The sequence below is a fragment of the Bombyx mori genome, chromosome 22, assembly GCF_030269925.1.
Source record: "Bombyx mori chromosome 22, ASM3026992v2".
Classification (NCBI taxonomy): Eukaryota; Metazoa; Arthropoda; class Insecta; order Lepidoptera; family Bombycidae; genus Bombyx; species Bombyx mori.
The window spans coordinates 18,134,068-18,154,939 of NC_085128.1; the positions used below are offsets into that span (position 1 = coordinate 18,134,068).

The window sequence follows — 20,872 nt, forward strand, 5'->3', positions numbered from 1 at the left end:
ATTATTCTATATTTCAGCTTACAGACCTCCACTGCTGGCCTCCCCAGCCCCAGCTTCGCCAAGCATCCCATCCCTGAATCTAATAGAGGTATATACCGGCCAATGAGGATGTTTTTCAATTTCAACTCGTGTTATTTATCTTATTAATTCCTGTCAAGTTTATATATTTTGTTTCTTATTTGAATGATCACATAATTATGGCTCTAATAACGAATAAAAATAAAAAAAAGATCACATAACGCAAATTTTAGGTCTTTTAACGTCTTTGAGAATCATAACGTGAATGTGACTTGCTGATTGAGCAATGGCTTTTGACAATGGTCCGTCCGGGAGCTTCGCAGGTATTGAACAGTTAGTTTGGCTTGTACGTAGTTCGTTTTATTTTATGTAGTAAAAACATTCTTATATCTCAGAGTTGTCAAATCTACTAGGACACATCCCCTCGACGCGTCCAGTCGACAGGTCTTCCCAGCACTAGAGAGACCCTGCTCAGGGGAGCATGTCGCGTAGTAATGGGACCGGTTTCTGTTCGATTATATTACGGAACATTTATAGAAGCCTATATGTCCCAAACTCGTTGCAAAAAAGCCTATTCTCTATTTATCAAGAAGTAGTTTGTCTGCTGTCTTCGGCATACAGGCTGAGGAAGCGACAGTAGACTGGAGGATCCAACTCATAACTCAATTCAATTTTGTTCTCAGCAAGTTGTGCAATACGATCCGTTATTGTTTTTGAAACCGAATTGAAAGTTTTCTGCTCATTTGTTATATAATATTAATGAGCCTACAATATTGTAAATTATAATTTTAGAAAAGGAAAAATTCTAATATTCGATTATTTTAAGGAATTCGAGAACTTAATTAACTCAAGAAACATAAAATTATTGTAAGCAATTTAATCTAATTTTGCGAGATTCCCATTTAAATTTGTGCTTATGAACACATCTTTATAATGTGCAAATAGCATTTATATTTTTGGCCAAAAGTATTAAAGTATAGTATTTTGGCCATTTATATGTTGAATGATAAACAGTACCTATTTATTTTTATTGGCCAAAGGTTCTTATTACACATCTGATCATGTAACGTTGAAATAAAAGAGGCGACTCGCCATCTCACTCGCACGATAAAGGCGGCGACTGACGACTCGTCATTTTGTTTTAGAACGTTTTAATAAAAAATATTATAGTAAAAAGTCTACATCCCTATTTAAGTTAAATTGAAACGAAGTGTTGTTTAATTTAAGCAAGGAAAACTCATGACAATTTGTTTTGGTTGTCAGAGCTGTAAACATTTAAAATTTGTATAATTTGATTTTAGTTAGGGCCTGTGCACACCACGTTTTTTAAGCGCGCTTTTACAGAGCGGTTTGTTGTCGTCTGTATCGATTCAAACGCGATGCTAACGCGCATGTGTATCGATACAAACGCGCGTTAGCATCGCATCTGTACCGCTACAAACGCGCGTCGACGGCGCCTTTTTATCCCACGGAATGGTTTCTTGTCGTTTGTATCGATACAAACGTGATGCTAATGCGCGTTTGAATCGATACAAACGCGTATTTGAATTTATACAGGTGTGCAAAGGTCTACCTACAGGCTGCGTCTGACTTGCGTGCGTATCGCGTCTGTATCGCTACGATCGCGCATCGACGGCGCGTTTAAAAAAAGTGGTGTGCCCAGGCCCTTAGTATAATTTAGCTGAGAGCTACATATATTTCATATTAAATTTATCTAAAAACTCTGGTTTCAAGAGCAAATGTTGTTCGTGTCAACGGTAATTAATAAAACGACTAGTTTAAATCACAAAAATCAAATTAGTAGACCGTGTCTGATGAAAGTGGCGCGACATATGGATTATGGACCCATAACGTATTATTTGATCTCGCATAGAATCTAAATCGAAAATACTCAATAATCTAATTACGAATGAGAATTTTCTTGGCAGAAATCGGTAGGCGGTCTCGGTGGCGAGCCGGTGGTCATCGTCACCCACCACTGCCACCACGACAACTCTGACTTATCTTAACCATGAACCTGTTATATTCTATATAGCTAACTTCAACTGTTGTCTAGAGGTCACCGAGTGTGACAACCATGATTATTAATTAGAAGTTAAAAATTTCCAAAGTATGGTTAAAAGTGTATACATTTGATTTAAGTAATGAATGTGTAAAACATTTTGAAATAAAAATTTCACCTCGCACCACAATACCTCATATGATATCAATAACATTCAAACAACTTACCAATGTCAATTTGTACAAAGCTACATTTATGAGCTAATAGAACTGAGGGCGTTTGCCGTATTATCACATATTCGATTATCAGTCGAATGCAGAACTAATTTCTGCATTGGGTCTAAAATAACTTTACTAGTGTCTTCATTTAACTGTCTACCAACGTCCAGGCCATCCGCGACAGCTGATTCACTTGATTTATTGTCAAAGAATGGAAAGAAATTATAATGAGGTTTGCTGTTTTTCTTTTCTGTTTTACTTTTCTTTTTGTCTTCTTTTAAAGATACATTACGTTTAGAAAACTCATCCCAACCTTCTGTTGTTTTGCCATGTACAGGATTCCAGTCTTTCCGAAATGAGCTGGAGGGTTTGATTTCATTTGTGGAAAACTTTTGTTGTATCTCATTGATTTGGTTGTGGTTTTCCCTACTGGAAACTATTTGACCACAGACCGGAGTGCAGTACGTAGTATCTGCACTGCTTCCACTTCGATTATCCCTAACATTTTGGTTAAGTTGATAGTTGTTCATGCCAGAGTCAAATTCAGATTTTTGACCGGCATTTAAGAGAATCTGTTTAGAAGATTTCACTGGATTTTTCTTGTCGTTCATTCCTTTGCTGGGCGAGCCATTGTCTTGAAGGTGATTTCGTAGTTTGTCATCGTCAATATCTTCAACGCCAATTCCGTCAATATCATATACCTGTAAATACACAATTTATGTTGGATGAATTTTAGGTTCATGGATTATTATCACGATTTTATGAACATTGAAAAGAAATATTCTAAGAACCTAAACAAAAATTAAAAACACATTTTCAAAGTAAAGAAACAAAATAGAAGAGTAGAACATACTTTGTACATAACATCCTGATTTACCCCTTTCTCTCTCTCCCTTTTGTTTTGTACGGCAATCCACACATCTTTCAGTTCTCCAGCAAGGTCTCGATCTTTTAATATAATTGGGTTGCGAGCTAAGAGAAGCCCAGGATTCATTGCTTCTACAAAATCGCAAAGAAGACTAACTAGTGCTTCTCTGTCCTGGAAACACCAAATACGGTTTTATAATACGGTTGTTTTGAATGTGATTTTAATATACTAAACAGTTTCATCATCCACATGGTACCATCAACTTACTAGACAGGGTGTGACGGTAGTTATCACAGAACACAAGATATTTAACAGATGCCTGAATTTTGCTTACAGCATTTTCAAGATAAGCTTACACATATACAAGTTCTGAACAATAACATTCAAACTCAGTCTACCACTCAATATGACCTGCTCAGTGGAAGATCTTCCCTTTGTCGTATAAAACCTCTTATAGTATGGTAAGTTGTCTAATGTATGTTCAACATTTTAATAGCTTTTCTGTTTCTTAATCTTTTCTTAGTTCACTTCTACAGTAAAACATATTTTAAACCTTATAAACTGTGTCATAAATAAAAAAATTAGGTGTTTAAACCATAAAAGGGTCTCATTAAAGGTCATAATTTAGCTTTTTAAGTTTACATTTCACTAGATTCAGGTACTTTTATTATCATCTTGATTGAGATAAAGAGTACAGGCTACTATAAATTCTATCTCCATCTCTTTGAGTATAGTAGTATTTTTAATGGATCTTTATTTGTTCATATTGTGAGACTTACACTTGGACTTGCTGCATTCTTTCCATTTGCCTTCAAAATATCAGGGTTCACCATTACAGCAAAAACAAGCAACGGGGGCTTGTTGTTGTTCATGGCAAAGTTTTGTGGCACCTACAATTTAAGATTTACAATAAATGCTTTTAGACATTAAAATGGCTTCTTTAATATTATCACTTACATAATCTTGACTGTTTGTTTTAATGTAGATTACTATGTATATAAGTTATGAAGATAAGATGGCAGTACTTGTTACTCATGATTTTAATATTATCAGTGTTTAACTTAGAAGGTAAATGTTGTTTTCCATATATGTTTGTATAATAACTTTATAATAACTTATTAGAATCTCAATAATAGTTTTGATACTACAGATGCAGGTAATTTTCAAAACCTTTTTCAAACTCTGTTTAACTTCTGTCTATTCTATCTACACAGTAAATCTAATAACAGCAGTAAGTATGAACAGAAATATTTTTACAAAAAAGTTTATGGTATGTTTATCCCTTACCCCATATCAGCAATTTTACAATTAACTTTATTTCTAATAAAATTTTAACTATTTTTTAACAAAGGAGTGAGATGTATAACCTACTAGTTAAATTACATTAATAAGCCTTCCTAATGCTTTTGTGATAACATTTCTTAGTTGTAAATTCTAAAGAATCATTTAAAATAAAATGATTTTTCGGTATCATATCGCTCATTGGAAAATAAATAAGATGTTTCTTAAATTTAATAAAATATGTACCTGCATACCCCCATACAGTGGTATAGGATCCGAATATTGCTTTGGATTGGCGATCTTCTGCCATCCCAGCACATTGATAAACAGTTTTTCAGCAGAATCTTTTACCGAGTCTTGTATACACATGTGAGGTTGAGGAGGGTTTTTGAACTGTCTAAAAGCCCTCGAGTTCCTGACATACTGTACCGGCGATGTCCTTTCCGGTGGACTCTGACTATCCATAGCAACACCCACAGCGACTGGTACGCACAGTTATTTACGGTATTATAAACAGAAAACCAATCGCTGACATTTCTACAGTCTGCCCGACATCAGAGTTTATTGAACTCTACCCGGGTTTGATTGAAATGTACCAAGTTTTTACTGCACTCGATCACTCGATGGTTTATAGAAAACTGTTTATTTGCTTTAAACGTATACAAATATAAATGTTTTAATTCAAACTTCGAAGTGTAAAGAAAATTATCAAAAGAATCGTATTTATTCGTGAAAGAGAAAGTTCAGCACAAGTTTGACAATTTTGACAGTAATGTTATGTTAGTTTTCTAATTTGGGACAGGCTAAGACATCATATCATACGTCTATCTTTTATTTTCACAAAAAATTTGGAAGTAGGTTTATTTTATATATTATTACATAATATGACAAACCTCTCATAAAATCAGTCTGCAATCGCAGTGCATTTAATCACAGCAAGTTTCATCCTATGATCTGTGTGAGGAATAAACTGTTCGTTACCTACTAATTGTGTCATGCCGCTTTTTTGAAGAAACGTTCTGACGCTGTCTTCAGATACTAATGTACCGATTCTAATTATTAAAGGTTATCGGAAAGATCTACATTCCTCGCGTCATTATACTCACACGATTTGATTGTTCGAATCAGGTTACCAGAAAAAACCTAAGAAGAGTTAATAAGCTTTTACCAACCAAATAACTAGATTAACACCAAAACTAATTTAATAGACTTATAAAGTCTATTCTGAAGAGTTTTTTCATTAATTAGACACCTAAATAAGTTCTTGCTTATTTACAAATTAATAGACAGGGATAAGTTTAGGTGCTACAACTTTCGAATTCGATTCACATGTGACGAATTGTTTTCTGAACTTTATTAAGCTTTATTAGCTTGACCTCTTTCTATCTATGTGACGTAATATTTTTACTAACTGCAAGACGTCCAAATTACTTGAATTGTACACGAATGAAAATCTCAATTAGAACAGAATAGCTATCCTGCCTGGCCTTCCAAAGAACTAGAAATAGGCATGATGATTTAATAAACATAAAGCATACCATATTTATCTATAATTGAACTAAGGGACGATAACATAATATTAAATACATGCTCATCATGTTTTTTTTATTGTCTTTGTAGGCAGACGAGCATAAGACCCTCCTAATGATAAGTCTCTCATGGATGTCACCAATGCCAGGGACCGAGCCAAGCCGCTGCCTATCATTATGTCCGTGAAAAGGGCTTGCAATTATTTTAATATTGTTAACAATAGTTAATGTTGCATGGGTAGGTATGTATGAAAGAAACTAAACATATTGTGCTAATAGTATAATATATTAATTAAATTTAAACATTTGGTACAGACTAGGTACTTATGTCAATTGTACAAATCTATTAAAATTTAAATGTTTCTTGATTTTGAGTGCTCTGTCACTATAGTTAAGTAGACGTTTATTTTCTTAATAAAGTGTAATAGCTGTAGGCTCCCTTCAAGATCTGAAATAAAATAGTTTTATTAACAATTTTACCTACGTCTCTATTATTTCAATATATTACCCATATTCATAAATGTTGTTAGTTTTAAATATGGAGATAAAATGTAAGGAGCCCCATTTCAGTATATTAAAAAGTGTCTGCTCAAAGGATGCCAATTAAAATGGCGCGATAGTAGCAACTAGCAAGTGGCAAGATTTTAAAAACAGCGCCGTAAACTACCACATTTTCGGCTTGCACTGCGAGCACTGTACGGTGTGCTGTCAATTTAGTATACTGCCTGCCAGGCCGTTCCCTTAAATATATCGCATCATATTATTATATATAAATAATGTAAGTGGTGCTATTCTGCTCAGCGGCAACCGCACAAAAATTCTCTAGACGTAAGGTCTAGTGATTCATCAGGAGAGTATAAAAGGCACCGGATTAGTAAATATTAGTGATTATAAGTACTAAGTACTTAGTACTAAATGTTTTGGCGTGGTACCTTACTCAAACCCGCTTTTGCGAGTTGCTAATGGCACCAAACACGCTATAAGTACCTTGATGAAAGTTGAAAGTGTCAGGTCCGCGAAAGGTCCCGCCGTGAAGACATGTCTGACGCGAAGTTGTCCGCACAAGAGCAGCACGTCCGCTCTGACGCGCGGGCTTCTCGACCACCAGTTGCTTTCGTACGGGCCGAGAGACACATTCGCATTCTGAATAATTACAACATAATACTCCTTTTTTTTAAGGGATTTTATAACCTGGTAATGATGACTTTTAGGTCATGTCTTATTTTAATTTACATTCTTATTTTTGAAATGAAGAGGATTATTTTGAGACATTAATCAACTGGGATGAAATTAAATGTAGTCAGATGAGATGAGATGTTATGGGATGAAATATAATATATTATTATATAAAATGAAATTACAGTTAGTGAGACATTTGGTGAATAAGGTTTGGTCTAATCATACGAACCTCTTTGATAGCCAGAATATGTAGCTGATGGTGGTGGCGTCAGTCACAATGTCGTACAAAAACAACAGACAATACTCTTACTACTGGTATAAGGCGAGAGTTAGTAATGAAATTTGGCAAGAATACTACTACTACAACAATCACAATATTTCTTAATGGAACAAACAAGATACCATACAAGGTTTTGCGGCTACTGTTGTGATTTAAAAATAAATTAGTTCGTTGATTTAAGACCGCCGCAATGATGCGAACGATTTAATTTGAAAAGAATGATAGCGTGCCTTTGCCTAAATAAATTGATTTATTTAGTGCGTCCACTGAAGTTTAGGTCTATGAGTGCGTCAAATAAACTTCTAAGTAGGTAACTATTATATAGGTCTATGTACCTAAGTAACACAGTTCACATTCGATTACAGACGCATGCTTTTCAGTGGCCGGGCTATAGAAGAATAGTTCCTTACCTTGAATAAAACGTCATTACTGTGCCAGCAGAATACGAACAGTTGAGCGATGCCGAATATCAAATATTCTGCCATCAATAACTTCTGAGCTGTACTCGTTGCTGACTATAAAATTATAAATTAATTTATTATCAGCGTGACAGTTATCGAGTCGTTTCATTTTACCATTGAGTCATTCACAGCTCTTTTACGGAGCTGATTGGCAAATCGCGATGTTTCATTGATGGCAATTGGATGCGAGGGAAATGTTAGGCACACTACCACACTATAACTGCTAGCCAGTATTTTTCATGTAAGATTATCTGCTCCAACGTGAAAACAGCATTGGTGAGACGTGCGAAAGTAAAAAATAATTCAAATAATCAAGAACCCACTTACTGTAAGTTGATACGCACTGGCACAGAGCATCAAAGAACACATTAATATGTACAAGAACATTACCGGTGAGAGCAGTGAATTGAAAAGCCTTGACTGTCTGTAACATAAACAGTAACAAAATGTTCAACGGCTAATTATTATTTTGTTCCTATAAAGTTCAAATTCGTTTGAGCAGTTGTTTCATCAGAACGCGGACGTTTAGTGCTTGAGAACATTAATTTTATCGACACGATAATTCGTTAAATGTTTTTGAATTTTCATTTTTACTACATTTTTCATTGATTGAGAACTAATCTCTCTAAATTTTCTTCAAGGATCTCTATTAAATCCTTCCATAAACAATAGTACGTATTTTTGAAATTGATACGTAGTAATTTAATAAATAATTTGAAATACGTAATAATTTAAACTTGTAATATTGTATAAATGCAGTTCATATTTGTACATAATTCACCAGGCTACGAACACTTGTGTAGCTCGAGTTGTTTTAGGTAATTTTTAAAAGAGCACCATAAAAGATTTCAGATACAAATCACAGCTTTTCTCTTAACTTAAAATACGTTCCTAATTTTTATTGTATTAATAGATCGCTAAGTATTCCAAATTATTATCTACCATATTAGGTACATAATTTGTGCTGCAATGTAATCATTTTATTTTATGCCACTTTAGTTTTAGTAGAAGAACTGATAAAAATGTACTGTGCTGTTCTAATTTAACTAAGTGAGATTGAATCAAGTCAAAGACTGGAAGAGCGAAATGTATTATATTTTGAAAATGTTAAAAAACAAATATAAGCACTAAATTACGTAGTTAGATATTTTAAAATAGAAATGTTATATGGTTTAATACCTAAATAGCTGTAAGTATATTTTTTTTATTGTTTAGATGGGAGGACGAGCTCACAGCCCACGGTGGTGTTAAGTGGTTACTGGAGCTCATAGACATCTACAACGTAAATGCGCCACCCAACTTGAGAATCTCAAGTATAGTTACAACGGCTGCCCCACCCTTCAAACCGAAACACATTACTGCTTCACTGCAGAAATAGGCAGGGTGGTGGTACCTACCCGTGCGTACTCACAAGAGGTCCTACCATCAGTAAAAAGAGCAGTAGTAAGATAGCTTATTAATTTATGTAAATCTTAGATCCTGGAATCTAATAATGTTTATCGTGTTTAACTATTTCTAAATGGGTAAAGCGATTTATTTGTTTGGCGATTTGGTATTACTAACTACGACGTTAAACTACCAACTTCAATGTGATTTTACGACATTACGTGACATTTCACGAAGTTGCAATTTCTTTTAAGAAGGCTTCTCCCTATTTGGTTCGTTATCCTTGTCATAAGTAAAATGTAATGAAGATTAACCTTAAAATAGATCATCCCGATAATCGGAGTAAACTGTAATAAAATATAATCTCCGTAATTGTTTACAATATTTTAATATGATGATATCGATATCTGTTCAATGTTCAGATGAGGTTCATTAAGTTAAGCTTCATTAAGTTTCATTGAATATAACCATTTGATTTCTTAGTAAAAGTTGGATGCTATTGCTATTTTTCTTGCATTGCCTCGTTTTACCAGTTCGCCGTTCTATTGACCGTTTTATTTGGCTTCACACGGAAAAACAGCCGCGTGACTATTCAAACATAGCATGTGTGTGTTGGTTGATGGTCCAGATTGTGTTTTCATAAAATAAAAATAATTCATTTAATATTGATAATCAGTTTAGAGTAAAACTATTTCTAATTTATTTATTTCTCAAGAGGATTTTTGATACGCCTCTGCCTAGCAATATATATTATTTAGTCTGCCTCCCCCTCGAAATATTAAATGAAACGGACGCTAAATATTTTGAGTTAACACATTTCAACAAACGATAAAGATCCTATTCGTAACGTAGGTATGTCCCGATTTGTGCTCCTCATACTTAAATTATCAAGATTCGCTTCGAGTAGACTATCGTTATTATATCTACGATATTATAACACGGCCCGGATTAATTGTAAACGACTTCATAGATAAACCTCTTGTTGGTAGAATGGCTAATGACCCTGAATGAGTCCGAGTTCGATTCCTGGTCAGACACAATATTCCATTGAAATATATTTTATACTGTTTCGGGGTTTGGGTGCTGTTAATACGTTTTGTGGCTCGAATGTTTTCTGTAATTCAAGTTCATCCAACAATTTCTTGGAACCGAATGTCAAATATATATTTACCTATATGTAAAGAGAGAGAGACAGAAGATTGCTTAATAACTAACGTTATATTAAGAGTTGATACCAACCACAGTATTGGCCTCATGATTAAAAACTACCAATTATAAAACTGTAACTTTGATTAATCATCTGCGAAATTTAAAATTTGGACTGTGGCTGCGGTCCCGATTATTTTACTTGAAAAAGTACTTTTCCGCCTAAAGTTAAAAAAAAAAACGATAAAAGAAATGAATGACTAAAAACTTATAAGTGTTGGTAGGTATCTAACGGATCGTTAAGCTTCCAATGAAGGCAGATATCATGAAAAGTATGTGGTAGTTAATTTTATTTTAAGAATCTATTATTCTTTTAAGACTGCGCATAATGTTATTACTTACTTTATAAGCTGAACGTGAATATCGTGGAGCTGACCAATGACGAATGCATGATTATACAAATCATTAGCGAGCATTTTCTTACAGCGTTCTCGTAACAGATTCAATTTTTCCCCAAAGAATACCATGATTACTACGATGCATGTATCATATGCCGCCATGATCGCAGCTCCGTATGCACACAGAAGAACATGCCAGACAATCGTACAGTAGCTGCCTGGTGAATGATTCTTGTCAAAAGGCATCCAAGAACTGAATATATGAGGAAAATCTTCAGTACCATTACGTAGATGTTCTCGAAAAATCGGTGACGACCAATATCTCATTAGAGGAGTATTAGTTGTGGTTAGAAAAGTAGTGAATACCAAACTCCAATAGAAGTAGGTGAGACGTCGGCAGTACTTGGTGTAAGTTTCAATTATCTTTCCCCTCGTTTCGTCTGTCTGGTTTCGTTCGAATTTGTCGGCTTCGTTTACGTATTCCAGGACTTCCCGCCAGCTCGTTTGCCAGAACACAAACGTGTTCACCTTCACTATGCAAACGATGCTCAGCATCGATATCTTCAAGTTTGTCAAAACCAAATCTAAATCCGATCTAATCACGTACAACTCAACATATTGCGTTACAACAAAAAAGGTTACGATCTCGTGAACCAAAATGTAAGCCAACTTTCCAAAATTAGTTTTAGGTAAGAGAAGACCAGTTTTATTTATGAGCCAAAAGTTAGGACCGAGTAAAGGTCTTTCTGAGTCTTCCAAGTTTTGGAGAAAATCGAACATGTTTCCAGCTTAAAAATCTACCTGAATGATGTTAAAATTTTATTCGACAGCTATTTATACTATAGCGGAGTCGCTACTCAACCCCTGCTAAATAAATCAAAATGTACATATATTTGAGGGTGAACATCTATTTCGAAGAGACTGTGAAATGTTTCCATACATTTTTAAATATAATTATAAAGACATATTGTTTTTTTTTCTTCAGAACCGTTACTAGCTGTAGTAGCTACATTAAATATTCAATAAACTAAATTTCAACCAAATAAAATGAACCGGTGTCAATGGTGTATACAGTATTTTTTGTAAAATACTTACTCTACTTTAAAATTTAGATGTTCAAGTAAAGTGAACTAAATGTACAAAAGTACTGATTTCTAGACAATATGAAATAGTCAGGATTTGTTTTTTCTACCATTCACTTCTTTATCTAGAAATCTATTCACTGAGCTCTGTGGCCTTCGGAACTCTTCCTCTAATTTAGGTTTCAATATTTTTATAATTCTTTGTACCGCAATGTCAATGATTTGTGGGCTATTTTAGTGATTTATTGAGCAAGATGATCTTCTTTAGAGGATCATCGTCTATTCAATTCGTTGTCACAATTAATACAAAAACAGCTGATATAGAATAGAGGATTTCAAGTGTTCTCAATCTCAATCTCAATCGGGCTTTTAATCAGAAAGTACAGCTCCCTACATTGACGCAGCTTTCTCCATCACTAAAAAATAATTCCCCATTGACTACCCATCACTCTCGTGCTATTTTGCAGCCTCAGTGCCACTACTCATCCGTCTAAATGACGTATCAGCTGTGGTTGTGATATTAAATATTTCCGATTTTTTTTTGTTGGTCTATAGTCAAGAGACAAGAATAGATGGAGAAAGAGCGTGCGTGCGAAGGTGATACAAAAGGGTGGTCACGACCCTCAGCAGTGAGGAATACGACGCAAGGAGGAGGAAAGTCAAAGAAGTATCAGGATTACACATTAAATAAAATTTGAAAAGGCACAAAGCCTTAATAGCCCAATAGTCAATATTTATAATCGTGACTTTTTCCAACATCAAAAAAACATTACCTAAATTGTCGATACATTTCGGCTAGATTCCCATCACTACTTACTACTCAAACGAAGTTATTTGTAATTCAGCACTATTGTCTATTCAGCAGTGTCCCATTACAACGAATTGAAAACTATCAATTTGGATGTCTCTATTATCGCCGTTAAATGTGGGCGGAGATACACGCCACTTTCGCCCTACGTTTTAAATAATTATGCCATCACGACAGAGTGGTGTGCGATACCATATAATTACGGGTGAGTTGAGGTTTTTGTTGCAAGCGAAATTAAATTTGACAGGCATTATATCATTTACCATTTCAGTTTAAGTTTGATCGTTTGAATTCTAGTTCAGTTAGACATACACTGGATTCTTTGTTTTTAAAAGTAATTTTGTATTTTATTGTACATCGATTAGTTTTATTAGAAGTGCAAAAGTAGACGAATCTACCTTCAACCTTATGCTAATCGGTTACAAGCCTATAAAAAAAAGAATATATACGCTAAACGGCATAACTAGAACCTTATTATTGCGTCTGTTGTAGCCAATTTGAAACTATTGATAACTTTCAACTTTTAATCTGATGAAAAATCACAGTTGTTTTTGTTTATATATTCACTAGCTTTTGCTCGCGACTTCATCCGCGTGGGATAGTTACTTTGGCATAACGCTAAATTTTACCCGCCTCTTCATTAATTCAATTACTCACAATGTAACAAACATGGGAATTTCGCTGATAATATTTTTTTAGAATAAATAAATTTTACTATAAATACATATTAATATCTACAAATTCCCATTACCGAATAACCGAAATGATACTCCCATAGACAGTACCCACTAAGTTTCTCGCTGAATTTTTCTCCTTGGGTTGGGATTCCGATTCGGTGATAGCATTAGCGAAATACTGCTCAGGGATATTAAGACAGTTTGTTGATCAAGCAAAATCATTTTCTCGGCGAAAGATTGTCTTCTATAACAGACAGCTCAAAGCTTTCAAAAGGCTATTTATTAATTTAAGCCATGCAAAATTTAAATGAGTGATATAGCGGAACCAAAATTAAATATCTGAACGTGCGATACTGCCCCCGCCGCCGTTTTTCCCCACCGCTGAGACAGAACTCACTGAGCTGGGGAAAATGCGACCCCGGCGTGCGCGAAGGCGACCGGCAAAATATTGTCAATCTTAGCTTGTCTGTACTTTTCTCAACTCATTTTGTTTTATTTTAGTTAATTGTGTCGCTTTCTAATAAAATCTTATCCAAACCAATGTTAAAATTATTTCCTTATCCTCTTCGCAAACAGCCCGGAATACCGAACTCACAGAAACCCACAAAAAACACAAAAGCCCCGTCAGCGTCAGTCGGACTTTATTGCTTAGATGTGTGGACGAGCTCACAGCCTACCTGGTGTTAATTGGTTACTGGAGCACATAAACATCCACAACGTAAATGCGCCACCTACCTTGAGAATATAAGTTCTAAGGTCTCAGTATAGTTACAACGGCTACCCCACCCTTCGAACCGAAACGCATTACTGCTTCACGGCGGAAATAGGCGGGGTGGTGGTACCTACCCGTGCGGACTCCAAGAGGTCCTACCACCAGTGATAAAACTTAAAAAAATAAGTGGGGTAGCCGTTGTAACTATACTGAGACCTTAGAACTTATATCTCGAGGTGGGTGGCGCATTTACGTTATAGATGTCTATGGGCTCCAGTAACCACTTAACACCAGGTGGGCTGTGAGCTCGTCCACCGATCTAAGCAATAAAAAAAAAAAAGAAAAAAAAAGGTCCTACCACCAGTAATTACGCTAATTATAATTTTGCGAGTTTCATTTTTATTACACAATGTTATTCCTTCACCGAGGAAGTCAATCGTGAACATTTGTTGATTACGTATTTCATTAGAAAAATTGGTTCCCACCTGAGATTCGAACACCGGTGCATCGCTCAACACGAATGCACCGGACGTTTTATACATTAGGCCACGACGACTTTAAATGCTTTGTGAAAAAAACGTGGAACGATATGTCAGCACTGAGATTTTAAAACAACGAAAGACTTGCTACAGTTTTAACTGTGTAGTAAAGGGTAACGTATTCACTATTTAGTATGTGTGAGAGAGTGCACAAGTCTGGGAAAAAGAACGAAAGTTGTTGGAGCTTTTGCGGGCTGTTCCGCAAAGACCACAGAAATCTCAGTGCATTTCCACCATAACACTCGGTCATTATTTGATTTCATTGAATTTCATCCTAATTGAGTATTAATTCGCGCAAGTTCACCTCAACTCATATTTCTTTATAAAATGATTTTGTAGATAGATAAGCATACAGCCTATCTGATGATGAGTGGTCACCGGTACTCGTGGACGTCAGCAGTGCCAGAATATAATAATTTTATTGTATTAATTTCACGCCGGCAGCAATTAAGTACTTAATAAAAACCCGATTGCGTCACTGAAAAATAAAAGTCGAAGTCGTCCATCGCTAATTAAGAGTTTTTAGTGGATTCGTGAACTGTGTTAGTGTTACTTCGGAATTTTAGAATTTATATTGGTGGATTGTTGATGGTGTAGTACCTATTTGAAAAGGAGCTTAAGTGCGGGGAGACCAAACGGAACAACTAGAAATGACTTCTCTGAGTCTTCCAAAAAACATAATATTGTAACCTCAGTTAAATCTTTCTATTAATTAAGAAGATATTTATGTATAATTGCAGTGATCTCAGGTAGTTTTCCAATTACAGCACAAGAGCGCATTATGCGGTATAATGCTCAACTAAGCTTCAGCATAATTCGGCATTGTGCGTCACTGAGTCGCATTATGCTCTGTAATTGGAAAACTAATACTTAGTTGGACTTCAGCAATGGAAGGGAAGAGCCAAGTCACTGCCTACCGTTTAATATTCTCCACAAGCCTCGTTTGAAGAAGGACATGTTATTCCGCTCAAAAAACACCGTGGAGGGGAGCTCATTCCAAAGCCGGATGGAACGTGGCAAAAACGATCTCTGGAAACGCACTGTGGATGATACTAATAATTAGTTGGATAGAAAACTAATACTTAGTTTTACTAATACTTAGTTTTCCAATTACTTAGTTTTAGAATTATGCTGAAGCTTAGTTGAGCATTATGCCGCATAATGCGCTCTTGTGCTCTAATTGGAAAACTACCTCAATGTTTTGTTAAGATTATTGAGGAAGTTGAGATAGGCTAAAAAGTCGAGTAGCCATTGGTCGTGAAAAATTAAAAACAGTAGGAAATAAACATAAACAAAAAATAAAGCGTTTATTAAGTAGACTGTCTTTAGAGGTTTTTCGCTAGTAATTTAATAATTTTCTAATACAATTATTTATGTCGAGATAAAATGGTTTGCTGTGCTGTATCGAATTGTAAAAACACTTCGGTAAAAACATCAAAAAATAAAGATGGAATTACATTCCACAGGTGAAAATACCCATGTTTACTTTTCTATCGCTCGAATATTTACTTGTATCTGTTAATTATAATGCTAATTAACACGTAGCGGGAGAGAAAAAAATATGAATGCTTACAGTAGATAATTTAAGTTATATTAGTGCAATAATAAATGAACGAAAAGCTACTGGTTGTTTCAAAAATCATAAATTTACCAAGAGCCACTGGGCATTTATTTAAATGTAGGCTCTTTTAACTTTTTTTGAAATTCATTTTTTAAGATTATAAACAAAAAGTTCAAGTTGTCTAATGCAAGTTGCTTATTATGGTTTATATATTGCAACAGTGCTGTGTATTTTAAATACTCTCTCACAATATGCAACTTTAACTTTTCTGTTTTTTAATTTTAATGCATAGAGCTTTTGTACAATATATATTTTTCATTACATGCTGTCTATTGATGGCATGCATTGCTATGCGGATGACAGCACGGGGGATGCGCGATATATCGGCCATCAGAGTCTCTCTCGGAGCGCGGTGCAAGAGAGACGATCAAAACTTGTGTCTGAAGTGGAGAACTCTCTGGGGCGAGTCTCCGAATGGGGTGAATTGAACTTGGTTCAATTCAACCCGATAAAGACACAAGTTTGCGCGTTCACTGCGAAGAAGGACCCCTTTGTCATGGCGCCGCAATTCCAAGGAGTATCCCTGCAACCTTCCGAGAGTATCGGGATACTTGGGGTCGACATTTCGAGCGATGTCCAGTTTCGGAGTCATTTGGAAGGCAAAGCCAAGTTGGCGTCCAAAATGCTGGGAGTCCTCAACAGAGCAAAGCGGTACTTCACGCCTGGACAAAGACTTTTGCTTTATAAAGCACAAGTCCGGCCTCGCGTGGAGTACTGCTCCCATCTCTGGGCCGGGGCTCCCAAATACCAGCTTCTTCCATTTGACTCCATACAGAAGAGGGCCGTTCGGATTGTCGATAATCCCATTCTCACGGATCGTTTGGAGCCTCTGGGTCTGCGGAGGGACTTCGGTTCCCTCTGTATTCTGTATCGTATGTTCCATGGGGAGTGCTCTGAGGAATTGTTCGAGATGATACCGGCATCTCGTTTTTACCATCGCACCGCCCGCCACCGGAGTAGAGTTCATCCATACTACCTGGAGCCACTGCGGTCATCCACAGTGCGTTTCCAGAGGTCTTTTTTGCCACGTACCATCCGGCTATGGAATGAGCTCCCCTCCACGGTGTTTCCCGAGCGCTATGACATGTCCTTCTTCAAACGAGGCTTGTGGAGAGTATTAAGCGGTAGGCAGCGGCTTGGCTCTGCCCCTGGCATTGCTGAAGTCCATGGGCGACGGTAACCACTCACCATCAGGTGGGCCGTATGCTCGTCTGCCTACAAGAGCAATAAAAAAAAAAAAAAAAAAAAAATTATTTGGTCTAGGTTTCCTCGTGATAAGGAGAGACGGAGACAGTGGGAGAGGGCAATGAACAGGGAGGAAGAATGGAGATCAAGTCCTTTTAGTGCAGTATGCTCGGAACATTTTGGTTGCACTGACTTTTATCTAACTGACAGTGGGCTACGAAGACTATCTGTTAATGCCGTGCCTTGCATTAACATATCTGTAAGTCAACAACTTCCACAAGTAATATGAAATTACTTTTAACTAATAGTAATGTATGCAAAATAAAACGATAGATCAAACTTGGAATGATTTAGTTATAATAGAATGTAATTTATATCTTTTTTTAATTTAAAGCATTCATAATACAGAAATTATGATGATCTAAATGATTTCACTCATCAATATAAAACCAACAACATAATTATCTCAATTTCTAGCCATGCCAAGAGCCAGTGCCAACAATTTCAAGACTACCACCAGTGTACATAGATCCATCAGACACAGAAGAAGTCATCAAATTGAAAAACAAAGTTCGGAGATTAGAAATGATAGCCGAGAGCAGGAAACACAAACTCAACCTCGTGTGGCAGAGCAGGAGGAGGTTAAAGAAAAAGTTAGAGTGTATGAAATGTATGGTCAAACATTTAATTAAAATAAAGGACAGTACAAGCTTAGCGGAACAATATAATTGTGAAGTTTCTCATTGAGGCTAATGTTATGAAAGTAAATATTTAATCTGAGCAGCATATTATATATGTGCACAGGAATGCCAAACTTAAATGCTGTCATTCATAATATAAGGGGCCATCCATAAAGTACGTCACACGTTAATGGGGAGGGAGGGTATCACCGAAGTGTGACATCGTGTGACAAGGGGCATGGGGGGGTCAATACTTTTGTGACGTCACATGTTAAAATTTAAAATACTAAAACGCAAAGTTTGTATGTGAATTAAAAATTTTAAAAATTTACAAACTTGATCTATATTTATTAATAATTTAGCATTCTCGCTGAAAATAGCTGTTTTCTCTCGATTATTTTTAAATACATATATAAATTTAAAAAATGTGTGACGTCACATCAGGAGGGGGGGGTTATAAAAATGTGACAACCTGTGACAAGGAGGGGGGGAGGGGTTCAAAAGTCCTAAAATTCGTGTGACGTACTTTATGGATGGCCCCTAATATATAATTTTATATAATGAACAAATTCTTACACTTATAACATGTAAATCTCTAGTGAGACATGTTCCTCTTCTTACTTCAAATTACTTGACGGAACCAATCTGTCCCACAATACAACACAGAGATATCAGGAAATTGCTTACTTACAATATAAGTATTAATTTAAAATATGTAAAGGCTATGCATATAATAGTTGTAAGATTTAAAATTTTGTACATTGAACATTTATTTTAATAATTATATTATCAATAATTAAATTTCACATATTTTTATGTCAAAAAACTTGGTGTTTTTTATTTATTTGTTTATCACGTTTTTTTTTTAATTTATTTAGTGTTATATTTAATTTTTCAATACCTTATTCCTGTTAAGTTTGGCTGTTTTTATTTATTGTTTTAAAATATAGAGGAACGCACAGCACATCTGAATGTGAGTGGTCAACAATGTTCATGGACATGTCAGGGGCATAGCCCGCAAAATTATAATTTGCGTAATTACTGGTGGTAAGACCTCTTGTGAGTCCGCACGGGTATGTACCACCACCCTACCTATTTCTGCCGTGAAGCAGTAATGCGTTTCGGCTTGAAGGATGGGGCAGCCGTTGTAGTTATACTGAGACCTTAGAACTTATATCTCAAGGTGGGTGGCGCATTTACGTTTTAGATGTCTATGGGCTCCAGTAACCACTTAACACCAGGTGGGCTGTGAGCTCGTCCATCCATTTAAGCAATAAAAAATCAAATAAAAAAAGAGCTCTTGCCTTGCTATGTTCTTGGGACTAATTTTAAACCACATGTGAACAAGGACATGTCAGAGCAATCAAGACATTGCGAGCTCATTTCAGAGCTGGATGGCGTGTGTCAAAAAAGATGTCCGTCATTGAAATGTGTATGAGGGAAGTGCTACCAGAGAGTACGGATGAACTGCTTCGGCCGCGAGGAGTTCCACGGCATGGGGGTGGAGGAATCAACTCTTGACAATTTCTGAGAACAATATAGAACACGGTTTGTTGTTGAAACTTGCAAACCGCGTCTCCTATTGACCGTCGTAATACAACTTGTACCGAGACAACACAACTGAAGCGTGAGACTTGCGACAACAGTGTACTTAGTGCGAGTTTTTTAACGTTCTCGGTATCGAATAAGTTAACTCAATTTGTATGGAGTTGAAACATCTGCCTACGTTTGCCGCTAGGGGCGCTGTTCCAACTGCATACAAAATTGGGCTAACTTTAACGCTATCGAGAACGTTAAAAAACTCGCACTAAACACACAGAGCGTGCTGCGCCTCTATCTCCAAGGGATAAGTTGCTGGAATCCGCATTCATTTCTTTACTATTCATTTCTTATTTCTGGGAGTCCTCAACAGAGCGAAGCGGTGCTTCACGTATAGAAAAAGACTTTTGCCTTATAAAGCACGAGTCCGGCCTCACGTGGAGTACTGCTCCGGGGCTCCCAAATACCAGCTACTTCCATTTGACTCCAGAACTCCAGAAGGGGGCCGTTCGTATTGTCGATAATCCCATTCTCACGGGTCGTTTGGAACCTCTGGGTCTGCGCAGGGATTTCGGTTCCCTCTGTATTTTCTGCCGTATGTTCCACGGGGAGCGCTCTGAGGAATTGTTGGAGATGATATCATCATCTCGTTTTTACCATCGCACCGCCCGCCACCGGAGTAGAGTTCATCCATACTACCTGGAGACACTGCGTTCATCCACAGTGCGTTTCCAGAGATCTTTTTTGCCACGGTCCATCCGGCTTTGGAATGAGCTCCCCTCCACGGTGTTTTTTGAGCGGAATAACATGTCCTTCTTCAAACGAGGCTTGTGGAGAGTATTAAACGGTAGGCAGTGGCTTGGCTCTTCCCTTCCATTGCTGAAGTCCATGGGCGACGGTAACCACTCACCATCAGGTAGGCCGTAAGCTCGTCTGCAAATTTAAAATAGTACAATAGATCATTAATTTGTAAAATAACATGTATAGGAAAACCCGTGTATATCTTTTCAATAAAACAACTGCGACTTGCAGATATTGTTTTTTTTTTTTTTTCGGGCCGGGGCCGAACCTCCTACGAGGTCCCCGCGCCTAGGGGGCGCGCGGGGTATGTGACACAACGATCTGCAGGTGTTGAGAGCAGACCGCGGGCCCAAGGATTTTAGGGCCCACCCACTAAACGACTCCCCTGCACTCTCACACCCGACGTCCGATCTCCGCCCGGGGTCAAAACCCGGTCAGAGTAGGGGGGTTCCCGCGGTCAAC

The 20,872-nt window shown here is 36.6% G+C and overlaps 2 protein-coding genes and 1 long non-coding RNA gene across 3 annotated transcripts; 2 read left to right on the forward strand and 1 right to left on the reverse strand.

Moving 5' to 3' along the window:
* LOC134201017 (uncharacterized) lies at positions 1–6,395 on the forward strand. The gene is made up of 3 exons (XR_009976170.1): positions 1–88; positions 3,443–3,567; positions 6,008–6,395. It is a non-coding gene; the product is annotated as an uncharacterized LOC134201017 (long non-coding RNA).
* Positions 6,320–11,546, reverse strand: Or-29 (olfactory receptor 29). The gene is given in 5 exon segments (NM_001173423.1): positions 6,320–6,364; positions 6,904–7,059; positions 7,786–7,890; positions 8,164–8,260; positions 10,771–11,546. Coding segments are annotated over 5 exon segments (1,179 nt in total).
* A 4,291-nt stretch (positions 11,547–15,837) lies between these two features.
* On the forward strand, positions 15,838–20,640 carry LOC101740360 (THAP domain-containing protein 1). The gene is made up of 3 exons (XM_004924222.5): positions 15,838–16,050; positions 17,469–17,649; positions 17,868–20,640. Exons 1-3 carry the CDS (start codon positions 15,971–15,973, stop codon positions 18,135–18,137), a joined length of 531 nt encoding a protein of 176 aa, XP_004924279.1. The 5' UTR covers positions 15,838–15,970; the 3' UTR covers positions 18,138–20,640.
* The last annotated feature ends 232 nt before the right edge of the window (positions 20,641–20,872 follow it).

Excerpts from the sequence above, each read along its gene's own strand:
- LOC101740360 (XM_004924222.5), top strand. The coding sequence starts at position 15,971 with ATGGTTTGCTGTGCTGTATCGAATTGTAAAAACACTTCGGTAAAAACA. Across the intron at positions 16,051-17,468 it reads GATGGAATTACATTCCACAG|GTTTCCTCGTGATAAGGAGA; the intron begins GTGAAAATACCC and ends TATTTGGTCTAG. Across the intron at positions 17,650-17,867 it reads TGCCTTGCATTAACATATCT|CCATGCCAAGAGCCAGTGCC; the intron begins GTAAGTCAACAA and ends CTCAATTTCTAG.